We start from the raw sequence: 23,158 nt of genomic DNA on the forward strand, positions 1-23,158 counted from the left end.
ATCTTTCTCAAAAAAGTTTTTTTTAATGAGATTCTAAAACCTATATGTTTAAGAACTGTTATTTTACAAGAATACAATAGTTTTATTAGCTCCCACCTCTGAGATAAAAACTTACATATTACTTCACATTGCAAACAGAAACTTGGAAAAGTTAAGAAAAAAAAAAGGTCTAACCCAAAGAGAATCATAACAGTCATAATATTACAAAACAACATCCTTTTTGTCAGGGTACAGTCATTTTATTTCATTTAGTGTTTTAGACTCTCAATTAGATTTGGCACACGCCATTGCTCTTCTAATTGGAGTCCACTTTCACCGTTATTTTTACAGTGCAATATACTACTGGTTAAAAAAAACACATGTACGCTCACACACAACCATGTCCTGTGATCTTTGGGTGTTAAAACTTGGTTTAAAGTCAGTAAACTAACCCCACGATGACACAAGACATTGTCTGCAGGTTGTCAGCGGGGAGGGGGTGAACTGGCCAGCTGCTGATTTCCGGTCACCCTTCATTGCCGCTGCTGCACAAAATGTGGTGCATGTGGCAGCAGGCGGGCGGCGCACTGAAAGCGACCTTTCTGCGCGGGGTGACAAACACCTCGCCTGTCGCCAACTCTGTTATGAGTCAGCATCTACCTTTGATTTTTGCCTCATTCCAACCGCTTGTTTATGTTGTTTATTCTGTTTTGTACACTCTACAGTTGATTCCTGAAGAATGGAAAACGTTAGACAGCAAACCTTTTTTTTCTGGTGAATGTAGAGACTCTTTTTCTTTTAATACTTGTAAAAAGAGCACAGTTCTTGAAAGATCAGTTCGATTGCTGTAATATGGGAACTCTTACTTCTAAAACAGCTGACAGTGAATGTGTTATATCGCTTTTACAGTATTCCGTAGCGCTTGATCTCATTGTCTTCTTACCAAGAAATGTGAAAATATGACATAAAATCGCATTGAAATGAAAAGACTCTCGGGCTTACTCAACTCAACTGGATTTATAGAGCACTTTCAAACAGCCATTGCTGCATACAAAATGCTGCACGTGGAGCACTTACAGTTCTCCACATAAGCAGTTTGTCCATCCTAGCTGTAGTTTCCTTGAAAACTGACTCATAAAATTAAAGAAAATTGAACAGTGTATATTTAGAACATCAAAATGTACCCATTAAAAAATGTCTGCTAAATTAATGCCGACATGCTATCGGCAGGCTAACAGAAATTCGCATAGACAATAAGCTAATTCTAAGCCTGTCTCTTCTTTCTTTTCACTATGATTTCTTTCTTTCAGTAGAGCTTAGTACTTCCCAGCATTTTGTGGCAAAACATGTTACGACCAAGTTCATACTTGCCATTTATACTGTACCAACACACATACATACATACAAAAAAACATTTCTTATAAATCTGTGATACAGGGGTCATGAAGGCTGGCCCGTGACATATCTGGGGTTGACCATCACTACTACGGCTCCATTTCTTTCACGGTAAAAATAAAGTATCTATGGAGCTGCCTGTTGCAATTGATGTGCTGACAAGCTCATATTTGGCGATTAAGAATCACTCAGTAATCATTTTACACTGACATTTTAATTATCTCTGAGTCTCAGACTCATACTTTTATGATTTGGCTTTGACTCAAGTAGATTTCTTCCAAACCCCACCAAGGACATTTTCGAGGGGTGTGCAATGAAGAGGATGCGGGTCTTACCTCCAGCAAAAGACGCACTTGTTGGCGCAGGCCAGGCTCGGTGTGGTCTCCATGCAGCGGTGGGACTGGATGCCGTAAAAGGTGTGCTTGTAGCAGCCGCCTCGGCCCCGCAGCATGGACTAAATATAAATAAATGCAAAATTTAGCTGCCAATCCTGCCACTCAAAAGGGTTTTAAAAGTTCAAGTTGAGTACCTTAGTCCAACGGCACAACTTCACACCTGAGTGACTTCCAATCAGCTTGTACCCTGAGTAAAGACAACAACAAGGACAGACTATGATGTACAGCCACTTTGAATGCTTCATGAGCGTCACTTGCTTTGACCCCGAAAAGCATTACAAATGTGCTGTATTGAACAAGACATTAACATGCATTTACAGGTAATAAAATGTTTCATGACGGTGAACAGCAGATTTGTTCTCCTACCGCGTTGGACAATAAGAGCAAGTAATGTTCCACGGTCCTAACAAAATGCAGCAGGTCAACATTTGGGGTGGACTAGAGTCACATGTTGCTATTTATAGCGCAGTTGTTGTGTAAAACTAACAGCAGGAGCAGAAGCTGAATTGCTGCCAGAAGCTGTACAATGACTTCTGCAGGTAAATGAGCCAAAGAGGTGGCTTGGGTGCTAAATAAAAATGTTGCCCATAAAGACAGTCAAAAAATAAAAAACACCACCATGGATTAAGTGCTTAATAATTCAAACGACAAGGTCAAGCAGCCTCCAGAAAACATTGTGGCAATGTCACACTTGCCTCCCGTGATGCCTCTAATAGGGGCTTCGTAATCTTTCACTTGTCCGGTTTTATGTTGATCTTTTTCTTTTGTTGTTGTTGTTTATTGGATGGGTTTTAACTCTTCAGTGAATTTCGTTACTCTGCACCTGTGATAATAAATGTCATTCCAATCCATTCCATATCCTGCTCCTTCAGCTCTCAGGTTGTCTCTTGTTGTGTGGCTCTTCATTCACAACTCTTGAATCACACCTCGCACAGGTCCTCTCACAGTATAGCTCCTGCGGTTCTCGAGTCACGCCTCTCACGGTATGGCTTGCAGGTGAGGCCCAACAAGTTACAGCGCTCATATTAGGACTCTTGCAGTATGGCTCTCAAGTAATGCCTCATATGTTTCATCTGTTATGGTTTGGCCCTTGAGTCACGGCTCTCAAATCTTGGCTCTCACATCACAGCTCTTAATAAGCAGCAGCACATAGGCGGCCTCTGGTAGAGTTGACCACATTGTGATTGATTTAGAGTCGAAATGAAGAACAGTTTGGGGACTTAGAAGTCAAACTTTGTCGTCCTTGTAGAGACAAGGTGAGGCAAGTGGCGGCAACCATCTGGCTGCCCTCCCTTGGGGATGGCCTGTTATTTTTATTACTACCAAGTAATGATGCTCTGGCTCCATCATCATCATCATCATTATACACAAACACTTGGCAGAAACAAGCTATTCGCCGCTACATTAAGGACTCAGCGGAGCGCGGTGGCGCAGCGCTACCTTGTCTGCTCAGAGCTTCTCTCAAGGCGGGCGTTATCATCTCCCGTCGCTCTTCTTTCCCCTCTTGGTTCTTCCTCGCCACCTTCCTGGAGCGCTTGGCTACCTGCCCACCATCTGAAGGAATCTGGGAACGCATACAAACCGTAAAAGCTATACGATAATGAGCAAGTTTGTTGAGTGGGTTTTTTTTGTTTACAATTCATTTTGCTAAAAATAAATGTCATTTATGTACTGTTGTGCATGCAATAAGACAAAAAAAATGACTGAAATATACAAGTAAAGGACAGTCACGTGTTGTACTGATGAATGAGCATTCTGTTTTGGGAAAATTGTATCACGACGGAAGAGACGTAAAGTAGGATGTAATGGTTTGCAGGAATTAAGGGCAACCAATGTGAGCAGTTGCAAACTCTGTTCACACGTTTCGTGTCGCAAACCGTCTCAGCGGATGGATCTGTGCTGTGCTTCTCGTGCTATTTAATCATCACTGGCTGTGTGCATATCCATACAAGGCAAGCTTGTATGGAGAACCCAGAGAACCCAGAGATGGCAACCTACCATCAATATTCTTTTTTCTCTGAAATATACAACCTTCCTATTCAAAAATACTTTTTTCTTTTTTTGTCAAGAAAATAAAAAAATAAATAGAAAGAAAAATAAACAAAAAACACAAATTTATAGAGAACAATCTTTAAAAAAAATATCTGAATAAAATCAAAACATAGTGTAGTCAATTTTCCACGACAAATGTCCCTCGAGTCACTCATGATGGCGGTGGGCGTCTGCGCTCTTACGCAAGCCTCATTTTGACGCCAAGGCCTGGTGTGTGGAGTCTACCGGGCCATCTGCCGTTTCCGTGCAAGGCGAAGCTGCTTTCGAAGCACGCAAATAAGACCGGCCGCACACTGACCTGCTTGACGCTGCTCATCAGGCTGCCCAGATCTTCCACGTCCAACACAGAGGGGGAGGTTGACGAGACGTCTTCGTCACTGCTCGACTCCACCAGTTCCTCCTGAAGGAAGCAGAGATGAAAAAAGACTTCAGAAGAGGGCTGAAGAAATTAGAAACTAGAATTCACAAACAAAATGCTACAGTACATGCCAGCAGCTGAGTTTGTTGATGGTTTGATAGTGCACGTTCGTGTTCATTGAGGACAATTAACAAAACAATCAAGGCTATATGTGATAAAATAAAACATAACTTATTGTAATTTGATCATTAAATTTAATCATTTTGCATGTTTTACATACAAATGAATCTTGGCTCATGATTATGGACACTTATGCATTCCACTGCACACCTATGGGAGGGGCTAAAGGGATTGGGTGCAATGTGACCTGGGCGGCAGCCAAAGACGGGAACCTTGGCGGTTCGATCCTCGGCTACAGAAGCTAGCTCGCGGGATGTGGAACGTCACCTCTCTTGCAGGGAAGAAGCCCCCAAGCTGGTGTGCGAAGCAGAGAAGTTCAGACTGGATACGGTCTGGGCTCTGGTATCAGCTCTCTCTCCAGAGAGGGTGGACTCTCTTCCACTCTGGAATTGCCCATGGTGAGAGGTGAAGAGCAGGTGTGGGCATACTCATTGCCCCCTGGCTCAGTGCTTGGACATTGGGGTTCGCACCGGTGAACGAGAGGGTAGCCTCCCTCCGCCTATGAGTGGTGGGGCCCCCTACCACTTACACCAGCAGTAAGGGAAGCCGTCAAACATCACATGGTCATCGGGGAGAGTGCCTCTGGATTGGCAGACTGGTGTGGTGGTCCCTCTTTTTAAGACGGGGGACCAGAGGGTGTGTTCCGACTACAGAGGGATCACACTCCTCAACCTCCCTCGTAAGGTTGCTGGAGAGGAGGGTCTGTCAGGAAGTCGATCCCCAGATTTAGGAGAAGTGTGGTTTTCGTCTCGGCCGTGGAACAGTGGACCAGCTCTACACCCTTAGCATGGTCCTCGAGAGTATGTGGGAATTCGCCTAACCAGTCTACATGTGTTTTGTGGACTTGGAGAAGGCGTTTGACCGTGTCCCTCAGGGAGTTCTGTGAGGGGTGCTTCAGGAGTATGAGGTACCGAACACCCTGATACGGACTGTTCGGTTCCGATACCACCGATGTCAGTTTGGTTCGCATTGCCGGGAGTAAGTCGGAATCATTTTCAGTGAGGGTTGGACTCCGCCAAGGCTGCCCTTTGTTGCCGATTCTGTTCATAACCTTTATGGACAGAATTTCTAGGCGCAGCCGAAGCATTGAGGCAGTCCAGTTTGGTGACTTCAGTATTGCATCTCTGCTTTTTGTAGATGATGTGGTACTGCTGGCTCCTTCAAGCAAGGCTCTCCAACTCTCACTGGAGAGTTTCGCAACCAAGTGTGAAGCGGTTGGGATGAAAATCAGCACCTCCAAATCTGAAACAATGGTCTTCAGTCGGAAAAGGGTGGAGTGCCCTCTCTGGGTCTGGGAGGAGATCTTGCCCCAAGTGGAGGAGTTTAAGTGTCTTGGGGACTTGTACACGAGTGAGGGCAGGACAGAGCGAGAGATGGATAAGCTGATCGGTGCAGCGTCTGCTGTGATACGGATTGTAAAGAAGGAGCTGCGAAAAAAGGCGAAGCTCTCAATTTACCGGTCGATCCACGTTCCAACCCTCATCTATGGTCACGAGCTATGGGTCATTACCGAAAGAACGAGATCTGGGATACAACTGGCCGAAATGAGTTTTCTCCACAGGGTGTCTGGGCTCTCCCTTTGAGATAAGGTGAGAAGCTCGGCCATCCGGGAGTAGCTCAGAGTCGAGCCGCTTCTCGAGGTGGCTCAGGCATCTGATTGGATGCCTCCTCCCTGGTGAGGTGTTCCGGGCATGACCCACCGGCAGGAGGCCCCGGGGGGACAACTCAGGACACGCTGGAGAGACTATGTCTCACAGTTGGCCTGGGAACGGCTTGGGATACCCTGGGAAGAGCTGTAACAAATGGCTGGGGAGAGGGAAGTCTGGGCTTCCCTGCTAAAACTGTTGCCCCCGCAACCTGACCCCGGATAAGCGGTATAAAATGGATGGATGGATGGATGGATGGATGGATGGGTTGCTTCATTCCTGAAAAACGAACGCAATTAGTAACACCCTATTCCGGACACTGCATATAATATTACCATTGGTAATTTCGCAAATATGTTATTTCAGAAGTGTGTATCAAACGGGTAGCCCTTCAGATTAATCAGTACCCAAAGAGAAGCTCTTATTGGTATTTCTTCATGCTAATGTTAAATCCAAAGCGATACAATGCCGCCAACTACAGGAATTTGTTCATCATTAAAATGGTGAACAAACCTGAATTCCACAGACAAGCTGGGTGAGATAGTTTTCCACGCCAACCCGTTGAAAACATACCAGTATGTAAATACTGTATACAGGTCGGTGTCTCAGTAAACAGTTGGATTCCAGGTGATGACTATGGTCGTCAATAAAAGTGAATGAGTTAAAATAAAATTTGGATCTTAAGTTCAAAAGTTTGCCTTAAAATAACACCTGGTCTCTTAAAATAACACCTGGTTCTCCTTTCTACCTATTGGTGACACTCTGGTTTGTAAACACAACATCCTGACTGAGATGAACGTGTCATTTGCAACTCCAATCACCCTTAAAAATGTGTTGTAAAACCTGCCTCTCGCCATTATTAGGCTGTCAATTGGAAAACTTGATTTGTGTCAAACTAAAAATCACTTGAAACGAAGAACAAGATGACGGCCACGCTCTGTCAGCTGCAGCCAGTAACAAGTCTCGGCGACACAGTCGTCTCCCGAGGTGTCCGCTGCCATGACAACGGGTCATCTGTGAGCGGTCACACTGCACATGCGTGCGTGCGTGCGTGTGTGTGTGTGTGTGAAAATGATTGGTGAGAAGAGCAAAGAGTGTGTCTGGAGGACGGACAGAGGAGCTGAGAGAAATGTCACATGTGAGGCGTGTAGGACATTTTGTAACCAAAGCAACAAAAGAGAGATGCACACTAGTATGTATGTATGCGTACGTATGTATGGATGGAAGTATGACACAAATACTTAACTCTAAGAGCTTGTTGGATTTTATTAATCCTTCCAGCTAATTTGCGGTAATTGTTTTTGTCAAGTAGGCATAGTTTGTCATTTTTGGTGGGGTTTTTTTGTGTGTGTGTATAGTTTTGGGCAAACATCAACTGTTGCTATTCGCATAAAACAGGGCATTCATTTCATTTTTTTAAACTTTTCAAATCAAGGTTTACACAATGCGCATGTTAGAAAATAACCTAAAAAAACCCTATGTTTTATTTAAATGACAGAAAAGCATTATTTTGCTTTAACAACGGTGCGCCAGAAGGCGGTGCCACAGCAATGACGAAGTAGGGACACTGCATTTAGACAGAAGTCGTGCTTTGCTGCCATCTTGTGTCATCTTTAGGTAATTCTAAACTTCTTATGAAGCGGCATCTACTTATTTATTTATTTGTTTATTTATAGTCTCCCTATGTTGAGAATTTTCACATTCTGTGGGTGCGTCTTGAATAGAACCACAGCGATGAATTATCATCGATCAACATGTTGATTATTTTTCTGATTAATCGATGCATCGGATTTAACCTTCATTTCTATCCCTTGACTCAAAAACAGGACATTATTTCAAATTGACCATAAAGAAAATTTGCAAACATAAATTGACTATGAGTCAGTAACTGCTTGTGCTATAACACCCATCCATCCATTCATCCATTTTCCAATCCGCTTTATCCTCACAAGGGTTTCGGGGGGTTCTGGAACCTATCCCAGCTGTCTTCTGGGCAGTATGCAGGGGACATCCTGAACTGGTTGCCAACCAATCGCAGGGCACACAGAGACGAACAACCATCCGTGGTCACACTCACACCTATGGACAATTTAGTGTGTTCCATTCACCTGCCATGCATTTTTTTCGGAATGTGGGAGGAAACCAGAGAACCCGGAGAAAACCCACACAGGCACGGAGAGAACATTCAAACTCCACACAGGGTGGCTGCAGCCGGAATCGAACCCTGCACCTCTGCACTGTGAGGTTGACGCACTAACCACTGGATCACCGTGCCACCCTGTACTGTAATGTGTCCAAAAATAATTAAATATATTGACCACTGTTTTCCAATGTAAAAGCAGATGTTTACAAATATCTTATTTTAAATGCTCCAACAAAGGACTATAGAAATCACAGAATACTGTCAGTTGTGAGGATGAAATTCAGAGGATAGTTTTCAATTAAACTAGATCTTCAAACAATCGATTATTAAAGTAGTTGTTTGGCATTTGCTCATCTTTATTGTTCGATTATTGATAGCTGGTTGTTGATTAATCAATTGTCATGCCTCTACTGATGTACAGCATTTTCTTTCAGCTGTAGTTGTTTTTGAATACCTTACCTCAGAATTGTTATTATCCAGAGCGGTGTTCTTCCCTTCTTCTACTTCTTGTCCAACCGTTTGGATGCAGGATGTGCCCTCCTTGCGTTTCCTGCAACAGTTGTCGTCGTCCTGACAAAGATCCCGCAGACGTTTGAGGAACTTGACCTTCCAGGCCAGGAAGTCAGCCTGAATGCTGCCATTGATGCTTTTCGCCACGTTGCAGTCGCCTTCGCCGCGGGTTAAGATCCGAGAGGCACTCAGCATCCACAGCCATTTGTCCACATTTTTGCCCACCTGGACAGAGAGAGGATGCAGTCATATGCCCGCATATTCACAGTTTGGTATTCACAAATTCTAGTAGTAGTTGTAGTGTATTTTTGAAGAAAAAAAAAAAAACAGCGCTTCATTTTTTTAAAAAGAGAAATTCACTAAAAATGAAGTTAGAGAAGGAAGTCACATATTTGAGAAGTTACTTTTTGAGACAGTGTCAACTGTACACTTTCCAAAAAAAAAGTTATTTGCTAAATATATATATATATTTTTGTATGCAATCATATTAACATAAATGTAACGGAGGGAAATGTTTTCCAATACCAGTGCATCCAATCCTTTGATATTTGAGGCTGGGAAAAGTTGCATATTTCGAGAACAAAGTTTTATATTTGAGAAAAATCTTTTTTTAATTTATATTAAAGAATATACTGCGATTGGCTGGCAACCACTTAAGGGTGTCCCCTGCCTACTGCCTAAAGAAAGCTGGGATAGGCTCCAGCACGCTCGTGGTCTTTGTGAGGATAAGCGGATCAGATAATGGATGGATGGATAAAGAATATATTTTTTGAGCAAAAATGTACATTTTCATTAAAAAAGAGGTGCAATATTTTAGAGAAAAAGTTGCATATTTCTGAGAAAAAAGTTGCATGCCTCATAAAATACGGGTTAAATTTTGAGTGAAATAAACGTTCCCATGTTCAAGAATTTCCAAAATAAAAAAAGTCGCACATCAAAGTTATATATTTTATGAGTGGAAAAAAAATGTTCTATTTTCCAGAAAACTGTCAAATTTGGGCGGGAAAAAAGTCACATTTTCCTGATATATATCTATATTTGAGAGAGAAGTTAGTGTTGGGGGGGTTCAGAAAGTCTCATATGACTTTTATATTTAAGCAGGGATGGCAATGGCGGAAAGGGGCGTGGCCTGGAGGGGGCGACCAATCACAACAAGTAAGACATCATATGCGTCCAATCGCAGGGCTCTTTACAATCGGAAGATGGAAAGACTGATCCGGAGAGCTCGTGAAAACTCGACGGTAAGGTACCTGACCTCCCCTAAAATTTTCTCAACGGATTTAGACGATTCACAAAAATGATCAATTTAAGAAATAAAACGGCGGACTTCCGCGTGTCCACGGAAAATTGCCATTCCTGTTTAAGTCATGCATGGTGTATTTGAGAAAAAAATGTGCAAGAAACATTTTTCAAAGAAAAAAGTTGCATATTTGAGAAAATATTTGTGGTTTTGCGAAAAACTCATATTTTTCAGCAAAACGCGCTTATAAATTGGCAAGATTAAAAGACATTTTTAAGTCATATATTTAAGGATGTGAGTTGTGTAGATTTGAGAAAAGAATTCTATATATATATATATATATATATATATATATATATATATATATATATATATATATATATATATATATAGTGAGAGAAAAAGTCTTACATTTTCAAGATAAAACAGATTTGATATAAAATGGGAATAAAGAACATTTATTTATTTTTTTTAAAGAAACGAAAAAAAAGGTTGATTGTAGTTTGAGTCCATATTGCCCCAGCCTTACTGTGTTGTAGTGGGCGGCATAAAGGGAGTTGCCCAGGCCAAAGACGGCGTAGCGCAGGCCCTTCAGGTATGTCCTCCCATAGCGGAAGTCGGTAGACGCTTCCTCAAGCCACTTGCAGAACCACTCGGCGTTGTCAGTGGGCTGCCCGTCAGTGTAGGTGGACACCAGGAACACAGACACACAGTTGCTGTTGCACTGGGTGACATACACGAGACAACACAATCAAAGGAATTCCAACTTGAAACTCACAAAATGATGGAGCTCTGGTGTGAAATTATAGGCTGGACCTAAAATACACTCTAACTTCTACAGGTGAACTTAATTCGACCTTGTGTAAACTTTTGAAAGCACATGTCCACCTGTTAATTGTTTCAGCACTTTTTGCACAACTTGGATACAACAAAAAATAGCTGAACGGAAAAATTCACATTCAAAAATTCATTTTGAGGGGTGGGGTCGGGTTACAGGTTCAGCCAGTTAACAGTCACCAAAGTTACTCTTATTCACTGATTCCGACGACACCAGTCCACAATAGGCATGGGCCAATTACGAGTTTGACGGTTTCCCGTGGTTAAAAAAAAAAAAAAAAAAAAAAAGAAATCGATCCATCCATCCATCCCATGCACTTAATCGTCACGATGGTTGTGTGCGTGCTGCAGCCTATCCAAACCGTCTTTGGGCAGTTGGCGGGGTACACCCTGAACTGGTTGAGAGCCAAGCACATTTTTTTTTTTAATATCAAAGTCTCAATAACCTCTAATACTGTCTGTCACCTGTAGTGTGCTCTTTTCTGTTTGGAGGGAATTTCTAAGCAGGTCACATATGACTGTAGAAGAGCAACTGGGCCAGTCGCTTTTTTTATCCCCTCTTTCTCAAACAGCAAAGAGGGGAGATGTGAGCAGTTACAGACAGAGGAGGGAAGAGCGAGACAAAAGCGACACTGCAAAAATCGATGTCTCTGTTGATCAATGTGCATTATGCTTAAAAAAATGAAAAATAAAAGAACAAGTTAGCCTTCAGGACACGATCAGTAGCCAACAGGTCTGGCGTAGAATTAGCTCACCAACTAAACTGCAGCATAGAGCACATTAAAAATCCTAAAAAGCAGTTGGCCTACCTTCACTGGGGGCATTTTACTGAAATTGTCATAAATGGATTACAATTACAAAGCGAGTTTTTCTGGATCAGAGACTTTATTGGAAGAATGACTGGAGAAAATACAACTACTCTAACTAAGTGCCAGTGTTTATATTCATGCTTGACCTTTGCCGGGAAGTTCATAATATCCCCCTTGGAAGTTTTTCCAGTAAATTAAAAACATGGCTCCTGGTCTATTTCTGCATTTAATTTACTAGGCAGTTTAGGCCACCTTATTCAAAAGCATCTTTTTTAACCCACATTTCACATCAAGAATGTTAAGAAATATATTTTAAGTTCAGTGTTGAAAGCAGCAATAGGTATTGTTGGAATACAAGAGAATCGTATATAACAGCATATATTTTTTCCGTTCTATTTGTCTGTCAATGTGGGATGACAAAATAGTTTGCAGTTACTTATAATGCATGTCATTCAAATACATCTCGATAAATTATTATGTAAATGAAAATTTCATTGTATAAGATCATGTAGGCTCTGGCATTGTTGAAATACTGCATTTATTTTCAAAGTTTTCTGAAGAAGAGCTAGCATGTCCTAATTTTCTTGAAAGCAGCCTTTTGATAATATGAATTTCCCTGCCACTACGGCTCTTATGAAGAGTCCAGGTGGCCAGATGTTCGTGGTAGAAGGGAAAGAAAGCATCAGCTATGTGCAGCCCTGACACTCTTCGTCTCCTTATCGTACCTCCACCAAAGGAGCCTCGGTCTTACCTCGTCAGCCAGCCGATCATCTGGATCATAGTCCTTCATGTCAATCACCTCTGTCGCGAGGTCCAAACTCCTCACGTCTGCCGACAGCTGCTTTGCAAAACCCTGCAGCGTTGTGGGGGTGAAGCAAGTGTCACCATTATATCACCGCTTTTTTATTGTGTTGATATTTAACTTTAATAACGCGGAGTCCTTTTTCTTTCTAAAAAACATAACGTTTGCATGTTATGGGGGGGGGCAACACGAATGAATGGCATTGCAGTTCAATTCTAGGGGAAAAAAATAATTTGATTGGGAGGTAAATTAAGTTACAAGCTTGGTCACATAACTGATTTATCATGTCAAAGTGTATATTTAAACCTTCCCATTTTGAAATTTCTCAGTAGTCTCCAAACCAAGTTATATCTAAATGTCAGCTTTGTGGATGAGTGATATGTGTAACCAAATATTCATACTTTAGCTGTACCAGTCTGTGAGCCAAAGAAGATTTTCACTCCTGACACATGAACTTCAGCACGTTTATCACAGCACTCTGCATTCTTCATAGTTTCCTGGACCCAGGAGCTGACGTCCTTTGATAAGCTTTTCTAAAAGACAAAACAAAAAGGTGTTATTTATTATGATGAAAATAATATGACTGGTTATACACAAGCACAGACTTATGTCTCTGAATACACTTGTCAATGTACCTTTTTCAGGATCATCTTGAATGAAACCCAGAGCGTCAAGGCAAGCGCAAAGGCTGCGTACACATAGAACCGGTTGTGCCATATGTGCATGGCATAGTTTTCGTAGGCACTGTGGGAAGAGTGTAACCCTGGAGACAAAAAGCATATCACAATTGACGCATCTGTGCACAATGAGCATTTGTCTGAGAAAATGTGAGGCAAATAGAAAGTCAATACCAGTGAAATGTTGTGACGGTGAGTATTTTTTTAGAGCGAGTTGGAGGATATGTCGACTTTTTTTTCCAAATTGAAAGTGTCTCAGCTCCGGCCTCCCTGTGTGGAGTTTGCATGTTCTCCCCGGGCCTGCGTGGGTTTTCTCTGGGTGCTCCGGTTTCCTCCCACATTCCAAAAATATGCATGGCAGGCTGATTGAACACCCTAAATTGTCCCTAGGTGTGAGTGTGAGTGCGAATGGTTGTTCGTCTCTGTGTGCCCTGCGATTGGCTGGCAACCGATTCAGGGTGTCCCCCGCCTACTGCCCGGAGACAGCTGGGATAGGCTCCAGCACCCCCCGCGACCCTAGTGAGGATCAAGCGGTTAGGAAGATGAATGAATGAATGAATGAATGAATGAATGAATGAATGAATGAATGAATGAATGAATGAATGAATGAATGAATGAATGAATGAATGAATGAATGAATGAATGAATGAATGAATGAATGAATGAATGAATGAATGAATGAATGAATGAATGAATGAATGAATGAATGAATGAATGAATGAATGAATGAATGAATGAATGAATGAATGAATGAATGAATGAATGAATGAATGAATGAATGAATGAATGAATGAATGAATGAATGAATGAATGAATGAATGAATGAATGAATGAATGAATGAATGAATGAATGAATGAATGAATGAATGTGTCTCAAACGGCCTTGTGGCATGTTTTCGTCAGTACAGCCCAAGGATGAAGAATGATTACTACGGAGGCATTGGTGATTAAGCTTTCATTATTTTGTTGTGTAAATTAGGACAGCCGAGTTATAAAGTCATCTTACGGAGTTCGCTCACGTACACGCGTTCAGAAAGAATCACATAACTTGACTTTTACTTGGTTGTTTGTTGGATGGGCAGGTAGGTACTCAGGAGACGAAACTATTTGCATACAAATATCAATATGCCAATTTACCATAAAATTGCGGTTTTAAAAATAGTTAGCATTGCGTTTAGTTTGCTCTCATGACAAAAAAAAACTAAGTAGGTGGGACTAATTCGTTAATTTAATGATACTTTGATGGACATAGGAAACATTTACGAGCATTTAATGAAATACTTTCCTTACAAAATATATTTCTACCATTTGAAAGCACAGCGTGGGTTAAATTTATCAAAAACACAACAACAGGTCACTTGCTTTATGAAGTTTATGTCAGTGAACGTGTATGCTAGCTAAAAGTGTTCCCTTGGTTTCGTTCACTCAACTTTATTGTGCGGCTGTTAAAAGTTGATGTAAGCTCACCTTTTGAGTTTGAAGTCGTCGCAGAAGTTTTGAAAAAAATGGCGAGGAAGATAAATCCATGCATAGTTGCAAACACTTTGCTTGAACACATTCTTCCCAAATCATCAGTGGCGACGGGTGATGTGCGGAACCATTACTGTTTGGCCGAAAAGCATCACGGGAGATGTAGTACTAACAAACTGCATCCGTAAAACACATTTTTGTTCGAATAAAAAACAACAAATAACAAGGTATTGTTTTAATTGCCCACTATTACATGTCAAAATGCATGGTAATAAATGTTTGCGAACTCGAAAAGCCTTCTGGAAATTTTACTTCTTTGGGGCACCTGCGTCATACATGGAAATATACTGCCACCTGTCGCGAGGATATGATATGAAACAGATCAGAAAAGGCAGCAACCTGCCCACATTCTGAACGTTTAACACATCTTAATGCAACATTAATTTTCGTATTATATTAGATCAAGCCTAAACCAACAACTTTAGTTTTAATGCATTGTTGATAGTTGCGGGTCCTGCTGTAAAATATTTACAAACTAAAAAGGAATTACATGCAGTTTACAGCCAAAGCGTTAAGAGGCGCCAAGTGTCTTGACAATGCTGCCATCGAGGTATTTGAAATGAAGACGAAGAAGACGCCGTTTGCAGTTCTGCATGCCGTGTCGTAGATGGTACATTTTGAGATCATGAGAAATGAACCGTAATTAAAATGACAAATGCCTATAACATTTTCATAGTGATCGAATTTTATCGTGTATTTTTACCTGTTTGTAAACCTTACTTGCTGTCTCGAGTACGACGTTCACTGATTCAGACGCGACAGGCGGCTAAGCTAGGCTAGTCTTGCTTCAGAGAATGATGGATCTATTTGACGACCTACCGGAGCCCACTCAAACCGGTGAGTGACTGCGGTTTCTCGGGTAAACGCAGACGATTAACCCGACAGTAGTCCTGGTCTGCTGACAACTGAAAGGGTGGTCGTTACCTCTCAAAATTCTCGTTTTGGGTCACTTAAGTTTTATCTAGACGCGTGAAGAGATAAATTGGTAGTTCTATTGGTGATGAGAATAATAAAAATACTAACTTATTTTATAGCGCCTTTCAAGGGACCAAAAGATGCTGACGAATAAAGACTTAATGTAAAAAATATGCTTCTGTTGGTTTAAACTTTGTTTCCACAGTTATTTATTGTTTCTGTATAATAGTTTAGTCATAAATGCCATATAAAAATTATTGGACGACAGTTTGCGGGTGGCAAGTGATGGTTTTGCCGTTTTCTTGACTTCACTGAAGGTATAAGGGACAGTTCTAAGCATGTTTTATGGAGTGGTTGATATGACCTTAAATGTCAAGAGTGAACTTGGCCAACCATCTTTTGAGTAATTCATACATTCATTCATTCATTCATTCATCTTCCGAACCGCTTGATCCTCACTAGGGTCGCGGGGGGGTGCTGGAGCCTATCCCAACTGTCTCCGGGCAGTAGGCGGGGGACACCCTGAATCGGTTGCCAGCCAATAGTAATTCATACAGCTAAAACTATTTCAAGCATACTTTAGTAAGTTTTTGTTTTTTATGTAACACACCCAGATTCATAGTTTGACCCATAGCAACGCACTTAACAACGGAAATGCTTTTGTTTGGCAATTTCCGGCAAGGGGTGTCATTTACAGAATGCCGTCAGTCAGCCATTGTTGATTGTCCCGCTGAAATGTTCTTTGCCATTGTTATTGAGTTATTTGCCTAAATGCCTTGGTGCTGTGTGGCGATGCAACTGTTCTCACAGTTGTTTGAGTGGCCAAAAGACAAGAATGGGGCACGTAAACGGACCAAAAATTGGGAGCCATACAGTTTCGTTCCCGCAAAGCGAATGAATTTCACGCCCGTGTCGACGAGTGTTTTTTTTTTTCCAAGATAATTGGAAGACCTCCGTTTTCTCAACTGGATTTGCAAAAAAGGTAGGTGTGATAATCAATAACTCTGGCTGTTGTTTATGAAAACATTTTCTTGTGTACATGGATGTAATCTTGTATGACAACATTCAAACTATATTAGTGTGTGGATGGAATTCCCCCTTAATGGTTTACAACTAACAATGCGGTCACTCGTCAGGATCTCACTTCGGGAAAATGATTACTGTGTCGAATTTTAAGAAATGTAGGGGTTTTTTTACCATGCTTTATTTAATGTCTTTTGTTTAATTACTTGTGACGTAAAATTTCATTTGGGATTCTCAAATTACTTCACTGTTGACCGTTAAAACAAAATCCATGTCATTACAAAAAAATAAAATCCGCTGTTATTTAATGATTTCCTTTACATTAATAGTTTCCTACTGTAACACCAAAACTTATCCTTAAGGGATCATGAAAGGCTATCTTACATAAACATGTTTTAAAACATGAACTGACTATTGTTGTGACATAAACATCTTAACCACTTACTATGACAACTGCTGTATTTGTGTGTTATCAGGTCCTGGCTCAGCTGCCATTACAGTTTCGCCGCGATCTGCCAAACACATTGATGAGAAGAGCGTCAAAAGGAAACGAGAGGATGTAGAATGTGAGGTGCCTCCGAAAGACGAAGAGGAGGAGATCAAGAAAGTTTGTAGAGAAGGTTTTCACTTTTGCCACCATGTCTGACAATGCACGGCGTCCATGATGCAGCTCGGCTGACTGTGCGTTCGCATGTTCAGGCCTCCCCATGCTGCGAGGCTATGTGGCTGCGAGGCGCGGCGAGCGTGAGGAAATGCAGGACGCTCACGTTCTACTTCCCGACATGAGCGGCTGTCTATCAACGCTGCCCGCTCAAATGTAACACACACCTCCATTTACACATACACACACTCACAAGTACTCGCACACGGGTGTGGTATTTAACTTTTTTTCCCTCTGTGCCAATGTTTGTGCATACTGACTGATGTTTCCGAAGATCTGGGGCATCGTATTTTGCCGTGTTTGACGGTCATGGCGGCACTCGGGCGTCACGCTTTGCGGCCGAGCATCTTCACCACATTCTGGCGACGAAGTTTCCCCGAGGTGAGCAGTAAGGACACAGTCTGCGTAAAGTAATAAGAATTAAGGCTACATCTACACATGCAGGCATAATTTTGAAAAGCAAAAAGCTCCATTATCCTAGCTGCAGGGAGAAAAAACACCCACAGACGTCGGACACACGAAAGTCTATACGCATTAAGAAGTTGATGAGTTATGTTTGAATTAATTCATTTTTTGTTTACTTTATATGAATGTGTAAAAATAACATCCCTTTAAAGCAGGGGTGTCCAAACTTTTTGCCAAGTGGGCCAGATTTTATGTGGTAAAATGTCGGGGGGCCGACCTTGGCTGACATTCTTTACATTGAACAACAATATTGTTCAACAAATTTTAGTAAGCCAGTCTGTTTCAAATTTCCATTTTTATTTTAATGTCAACAATCTTAAGAATTTCTTTTGGTTCATTTGAAACAGGTATATCACATGCAACTGCTTATTCACTTGACTTTTTCTTAAACAGAAGTCTCCTGAGTGCAAATTGATTGATTTGAAACATAAAATGTATCACCATGACTTTTCAATAGTCACAAAACCTTTGACTCGAACAACAGGGAAATGAACAAGCAATACACATATCCACAAGTGCAAGGATCATTTGAAATATGACATATATTGACATCAGTCAATATAAACACGGAGTGATGTCTTGTTAACTCGTGAGTGATGCCCTCTAGTGTCTGAATGCTATTACTCATTTAGTGAATGCTATTACTCATTTAGCCACTAGAGGGAAGCAGTACTCTATGAAACATCACTCACCAGTCTACGAGACCTCAGTCAATGCAACACGTGTTCCATTGCGCCCAACCTGCGGGCCAGACGGCACTGATTTTATGACAGGGGCCGAGGGCCGGATGAAATTCGACCGCGGGCCGGACTTTGGACATTCCTGCTTAAAAGTTTTACAGTAAATTATGTTTAAAATAATTCCTTTTTGTGCAAATGTTTGTTGAAAATTACCAAATAAAATCAATGTAAAATGATTTCAATCAAAAAACACAGACACACTAATGTAAAAATCAAGACTTGACTTGGGGGTATATATATATATATATATATATATATATATATATATATATATATATATATATATAAAATAATTCCTATAAATATATATACTGTACTGTGTGTGTGTGCGTGTCCTTCTTTTGAAGGTGAAAGTGAGAACCTGGACAAGCTGATTAAAAAATGCCTGGTGGACACTTTCCGCCAGACAGACGAGGAGTTTCTGAAGAAAGCCACCAGCCAGTAAGACTCCTGAATAGCTCCTGCGAAGAGCATTATGTAGCTATTGACTGTGTTCCACAATCACTAGTTTTGTATTTCATGAAGAAAAAACCCTTGTGTTTTGTTGGTTGGTTGTTTTGGGTGATGTGACCTTCATACAAAAAAAAAAAACCACATTTATTTTAATCTTTTTTTTTTTCATTTTTACCAAATGTAGAAGGAAATGGCAATGCTATTTTTGTTCCTCCCCCCCCCCCACTACGGGGATTTTTATTTGTCCTGATACCAAACCAGCTTTCTCACTGTATTTTTCCAAGCATTCAGTTGCATCATTATACAACACAGGCATAATCAAAATAAGTTTGATTTTACAGATAATGTGAAATTAAGTGCTTTATATATATATATATATATATATATATATATATATATATATATATATATATTTTTTTTTTTTTGGTCAGACCGTAGACAAACCCATTCCTTATAGACCCTGCAATATGCAACGTTCACTTGTGGAGATTTAGTAATAAATTGTTTTTCACCATTTCTTCAGATAGTCTGATAGCATGGCCGCTTTAGAGCACCTCGTTGTCAGCCGTGAGTGTGCACATGTCACAGTGAGAAAGGTTGAAGCACGAGGAGGAGAAAAGAACAAGATTTGTTTTTTTTTTAATCTCCATTTGACATCCAGCCTGTGGACTGTGGCTTCATGCTGGTATGGCTGCTTTAGAGTGAGTCATTGTTGCGGTGCGGAAAACCACCCCTATTGATAAATTCAGTTACTGGTAGTCATACAGTACTATTGAACACTGTCGTTTTAAAATCTCTGTGTTTTTGCATTTGTTGATTAATGAATACTGTCCTCTTTGTGAAACAGGAAGCCGGCGTGGAAAGATGGTTCCACGGCAACCTGCATGCTGGTGCTGGACGATGTGGTCTACGTGGCCAACCTGGGAGACAGCAAGGTAACTACAGTGCTGCATTCGTAAGATGACTAGGCCCAACCATCAAGCATGTGTCACATACTTATCCCATCCTGATCAAGAGTATCAAATAAATGCTTTAATAGTTTTTGATAAAGTTGTTTGGGCATTTATTTATAATATCCGTGAACTAGTATGCTCTTTGTCCTCACTCGAAGGACAACTACATCTCACTAGTGAGGCAGAACTGCACTGGTTAACACCTGTGCGTTTACAAGTGTTCATGTTAAAGCATTGGGTGTAAACTAGTAGAATTTTATAATGTCACTAGTAATTTTAGTAGCTCTGTTATCAACTAATGCTCATTTTTGCTTCACTTGTAATATGTCATCCTTGTTTGTTTGTTTGTTTGTTTGTTTGTTGAACATAAAACATATACAGTAATAGTTTGACAGAAAATATGGTAGATAAAAAAGTAAAAAGAAAGAAATCCTGGTAGTTTGCAAAGTTGTCTTGGCCCTAGTAAGCATCATTGTAGTCAGAACAAAGAGCAGGTAAGTACATGGACCGTAACTTGATAACATGGATATGCAATGAATGCTCAAATGGCTTTCTGAGTTCTTAATGTTGCGTCTTGGCAGGCCGTGTTGTGTCGCATGGAGGAGGAAGGAGAAGCCCTGGAGAAGCAGCCGACCACGCTGGCGCTCAGTCGAGAACACAACCCAACTATCTACGAGGAGAGGATGAGGATCCAGAGAGCAGGAGGAACTGTCAGGTACTATCATCAATGTCCGCCCTTGCCACTTGAAGGTGGAGGATGTTTAACTTCTAGTATGTACTTGTATGTAGGACTCTTCAAAGGCACAATCTGCAATAACAATTGTGAACTGCCAAAGAATGACACTTTACTTCACTATTATGTCTCTTTGAATTTCATAGCAGTGGATATTTTTGGGTATGGATGATGGATATGTTGTTGTTTGTTGCAGGGAGGGGCGGGTGCTGGGCGTCCTGGAGGTGTCACGCTCCATCGGAGATGGCCAATACAAGCGATGTGGCGTCATTTCCACTCCAGACCTCAGAAGATGTCAGCTGACAGCCAATGACAGGCAAGAACAATACACAGGCACACATACAAAGAAGCAAAAAAATATTATGTCTCCTTTGGCCTCCTCAGGTTCATCATCCTGGCTTGTGATGGCTTGTTCAAAGTTTTTTCTGCAGACGAAGCCGTCAGATTCGTCTGGGACATCCTTCAGGTACAGTAAGGAAGTCACTTTGTACTGTTGGTGTTGAGTCTTTTATCCATATGTCAAATGTAATAGCAGTTGAACAAACATGTTGGATTTTTTGACTTTAAGGAACCCTGGAATTTGGCAAAAATACTCGAAAATAACTGCTTCAAACCGAAATAACATATTTCCTGTGCCTTTTTAGTCATTGCTTCTTGAGACATTTTTTTGTGCATCTCTCAATTTCTAAAATTCTAAATTTAATGTTGCTAAGTCAAACTGTCTTTGAAAGATTTCAAATCCTAAGGACCCTTGGAAATTACCACATGATCCAAAAATAGAAGACTTCCTGTATGTTTTCAGGAATGGCTTCTTGAGACTTTTTGTGGGTCTACTCATGATAGACATGTGCACAAAGTTTCATGTTACTAAGTCAAACTGCTATCAGGGGCTGAATTATTTATTAATAATCCAGTTGGGTGCAACTAAGTCAATTTAGCCTCAAATGGCCTCTTGGGGGGAAAAAAGGCAGGTGTTTGTAGTTCTACACACGACAGACAAAACTAATGTTTATTTCTTATGAAACATGTTGCCTTGTGTGACTGTAGGACAGTAAGTTGACGGACAAGGAAGAGCAGTTTGAAGCGGCCTGCCAACAATTGGCCAGCGAGGCGGTGCGACGGGGCTGCGCTGACAACGTCACAGTCATCCTAGTTTCTATTGACTTCTGAACACACACACATATATATATATATATACTGTATATATATATGTGTGTGTGTGTGTGTGTGTGTGAAAACACACACTTGTGCAATGACATTGTTTTCCAATAAAATACCTGACTTCCTCTGTCAAAAGTCAATTGTGTGTGTTACTCACGCGAAATACAGATGACCACTAGAGTCATATGTCATCAGTCAGTGCTTATGACAGAACAAACTGAATTTATTCCGTAGATTCAGAGATCAATCGAATAGCCTGGTAGATTAAAATACCTCATTGTTTAGCCTCAAGTAATTTTAGAAGTCATTGTAGTAGTCTGTACTGTTAGAGTAGAGAGGAAACGAGTTTTCAGTCACGGTGACAAAAGAAAATGTATATCACCATACATACCTGTGGAGCTGACACAGTCCCTCTCACATTTTGAAGCTGTTGTTAGCAGTGGGGGTTCTGGATCAATTTCACTGAGGGGGCCGGGCTGGGGCCAGGGGTTTTGATGGGGGGGGGGGGCACATTCAACCCAGGGCTAAAAAGACAAGATTCAAAATCTTATTTGACTTTTTATTTCTTCAAACTTTGAAATTGTAGTCATACCATTACAGTGATGAGAAAAAAACAGTATTAGGAGGGCTAAAATGTCTGCAAGCGTAACAATAAGGCTGTGTCCATCTGTTGAGAATATTCAAGCCAGGGGATGATATGGTACCATCCTGCCGGGGACAAAAATTGCTAATACACTGAAGCTAGATGTTTTACATGCATATAATTATCCAAATTTTAAAAGGCAATGTCTTATTCTTTCTCCTTGGTTCTCGACGAAGGCGGACGCTTTTTCGCACAGCTCCTGCCCCCATCCTCTCCCTGCTTGCCACTTAATCTTTGTGCTGTCTTTGTCCAACTTTTTCCTAGCCTCCTACCGTATTTTCATCCGAAGAATTAACCATGGAATTAGTTGGCTGGTCTCTCGATGCAATCGACAAAATTTTGTCGACGGAAAGAGCAGGCAGTGGGGAGCCTGCTTGCCCTCCGGGGACATTTGCTGCCGGATACGCCCTGGATCCATGGAGAAAGTGGAGACCGGTGTGCTTGACAGTACTGTCCGTGGAGGTTGTGGAAGACATCTACATTATTGGCCTTTTGATAACAGATATGCTGCTGTTTGGTGTTGGGAGCTTTCTGTTCTATCGCAAAATTCAACCGACGGGAGCGGCTTTATTGGAAGTGAAGAGGCTGCCGGTCATTCTGGATGGTTTGGCGCGAATGTCCAACACTCAGACTCAAGCGGGGACTGAGCTCAACCGCAATATTGTTGCGGTTTTGGAGCGACTCCGCGCGATCGACAACAACATGGAGAAGTTGGAATCCGCGCTGCGGAAAGAGTTTTCGGATTCGGGCTGATCGGCGCCAGTTAAGAGATACAGACCACGGAATAAAGGCTGTCTGAGATTGTTGGCGGCCGTCCCTCCAAAACAAACAACGCTATCTGGCCTTTCCCCTGGATGG

General features: G+C 41.3%; 2 protein-coding genes across 5 annotated transcripts in view; one reads left to right on the forward strand and one right to left on the reverse strand.

The window, feature by feature from the left end:
- Nucleotides 1–14,659, reverse strand: part of tyw1 (tRNA-yW synthesizing protein 1 homolog (S. cerevisiae)) — a 32,830-nt gene extending 18,171 nt beyond the window's left edge. For both annotated transcript variants that reach the window (XM_052077488.1, XM_052077489.1), the window contains exons 1-10: nucleotides 14,491–14,659; nucleotides 12,982–13,109; nucleotides 12,748–12,879; nucleotides 12,296–12,397; nucleotides 10,428–10,622; nucleotides 8,608–8,883; nucleotides 4,120–4,221; nucleotides 3,210–3,333; nucleotides 1,904–1,956; nucleotides 1,710–1,828 (exon numbers count right to left, since the gene is read on the reverse strand). In XM_052077488.1, the coding sequence (XP_051933448.1) occupies nucleotides 1,710–1,828; nucleotides 1,904–1,956; nucleotides 3,210–3,333; nucleotides 4,120–4,221; nucleotides 8,608–8,883; nucleotides 10,428–10,622; nucleotides 12,296–12,397; nucleotides 12,748–12,879; nucleotides 12,982–13,109; nucleotides 14,491–14,581 (1,322 nt within the window). In that variant the 5' untranslated portion in view covers nucleotides 14,582–14,659. The remainder of the gene's footprint in view (nucleotides 1–1,709; nucleotides 1,829–1,903; nucleotides 1,957–3,209; nucleotides 3,334–4,119; nucleotides 4,222–8,607; nucleotides 8,884–10,427; nucleotides 10,623–12,295; nucleotides 12,398–12,747; nucleotides 12,880–12,981; nucleotides 13,110–14,490) is intronic.
- A 465-nt stretch (nucleotides 14,660–15,124) lies between these two features.
- On the forward strand, nucleotides 15,125–22,067 carry ilkap (integrin-linked kinase-associated serine/threonine phosphatase). Of its 3 annotated transcripts, none has more exons than XM_052077537.1 (11): nucleotides 15,125–15,390; nucleotides 16,407–16,450; nucleotides 16,968–17,111; nucleotides 17,191–17,308; nucleotides 17,427–17,533; nucleotides 18,705–18,798; nucleotides 19,658–19,745; nucleotides 20,345–20,478; nucleotides 20,693–20,812; nucleotides 20,881–20,962; nucleotides 21,544–22,067. In XM_052077537.1, the coding sequence occupies exons 4-11, from the start codon at nucleotides 17,199–17,201 to the stop codon at nucleotides 21,664–21,666; spliced, it is 858 nt and encodes a 285-aa protein (XP_051933497.1). In that variant the 5' UTR covers nucleotides 15,125–15,390; nucleotides 16,407–16,450; nucleotides 16,968–17,111; nucleotides 17,191–17,198; the 3' UTR covers nucleotides 21,667–22,067. The 3 variants fall into 3 exon arrangements, with proteins under 3 accessions (XP_051933497.1, XP_051933498.1, XP_051933496.1); XM_052077538.1 differs by having other exon boundaries at nucleotides 16,968–17,098; XM_052077536.1 differs by lacking the exon at nucleotides 16,407–16,450 and having other exon boundaries at nucleotides 21,544–22,066.
- Nucleotides 22,068–23,158: the final 1,091 nt, after the last annotated feature.

This window comes from Hippocampus zosterae, chromosome 10, assembly GCF_025434085.1.
Source record: "Hippocampus zosterae strain Florida chromosome 10, ASM2543408v3, whole genome shotgun sequence".
Classification (NCBI taxonomy): domain Eukaryota; kingdom Metazoa; phylum Chordata; class Actinopteri; order Syngnathiformes; family Syngnathidae; genus Hippocampus; species Hippocampus zosterae.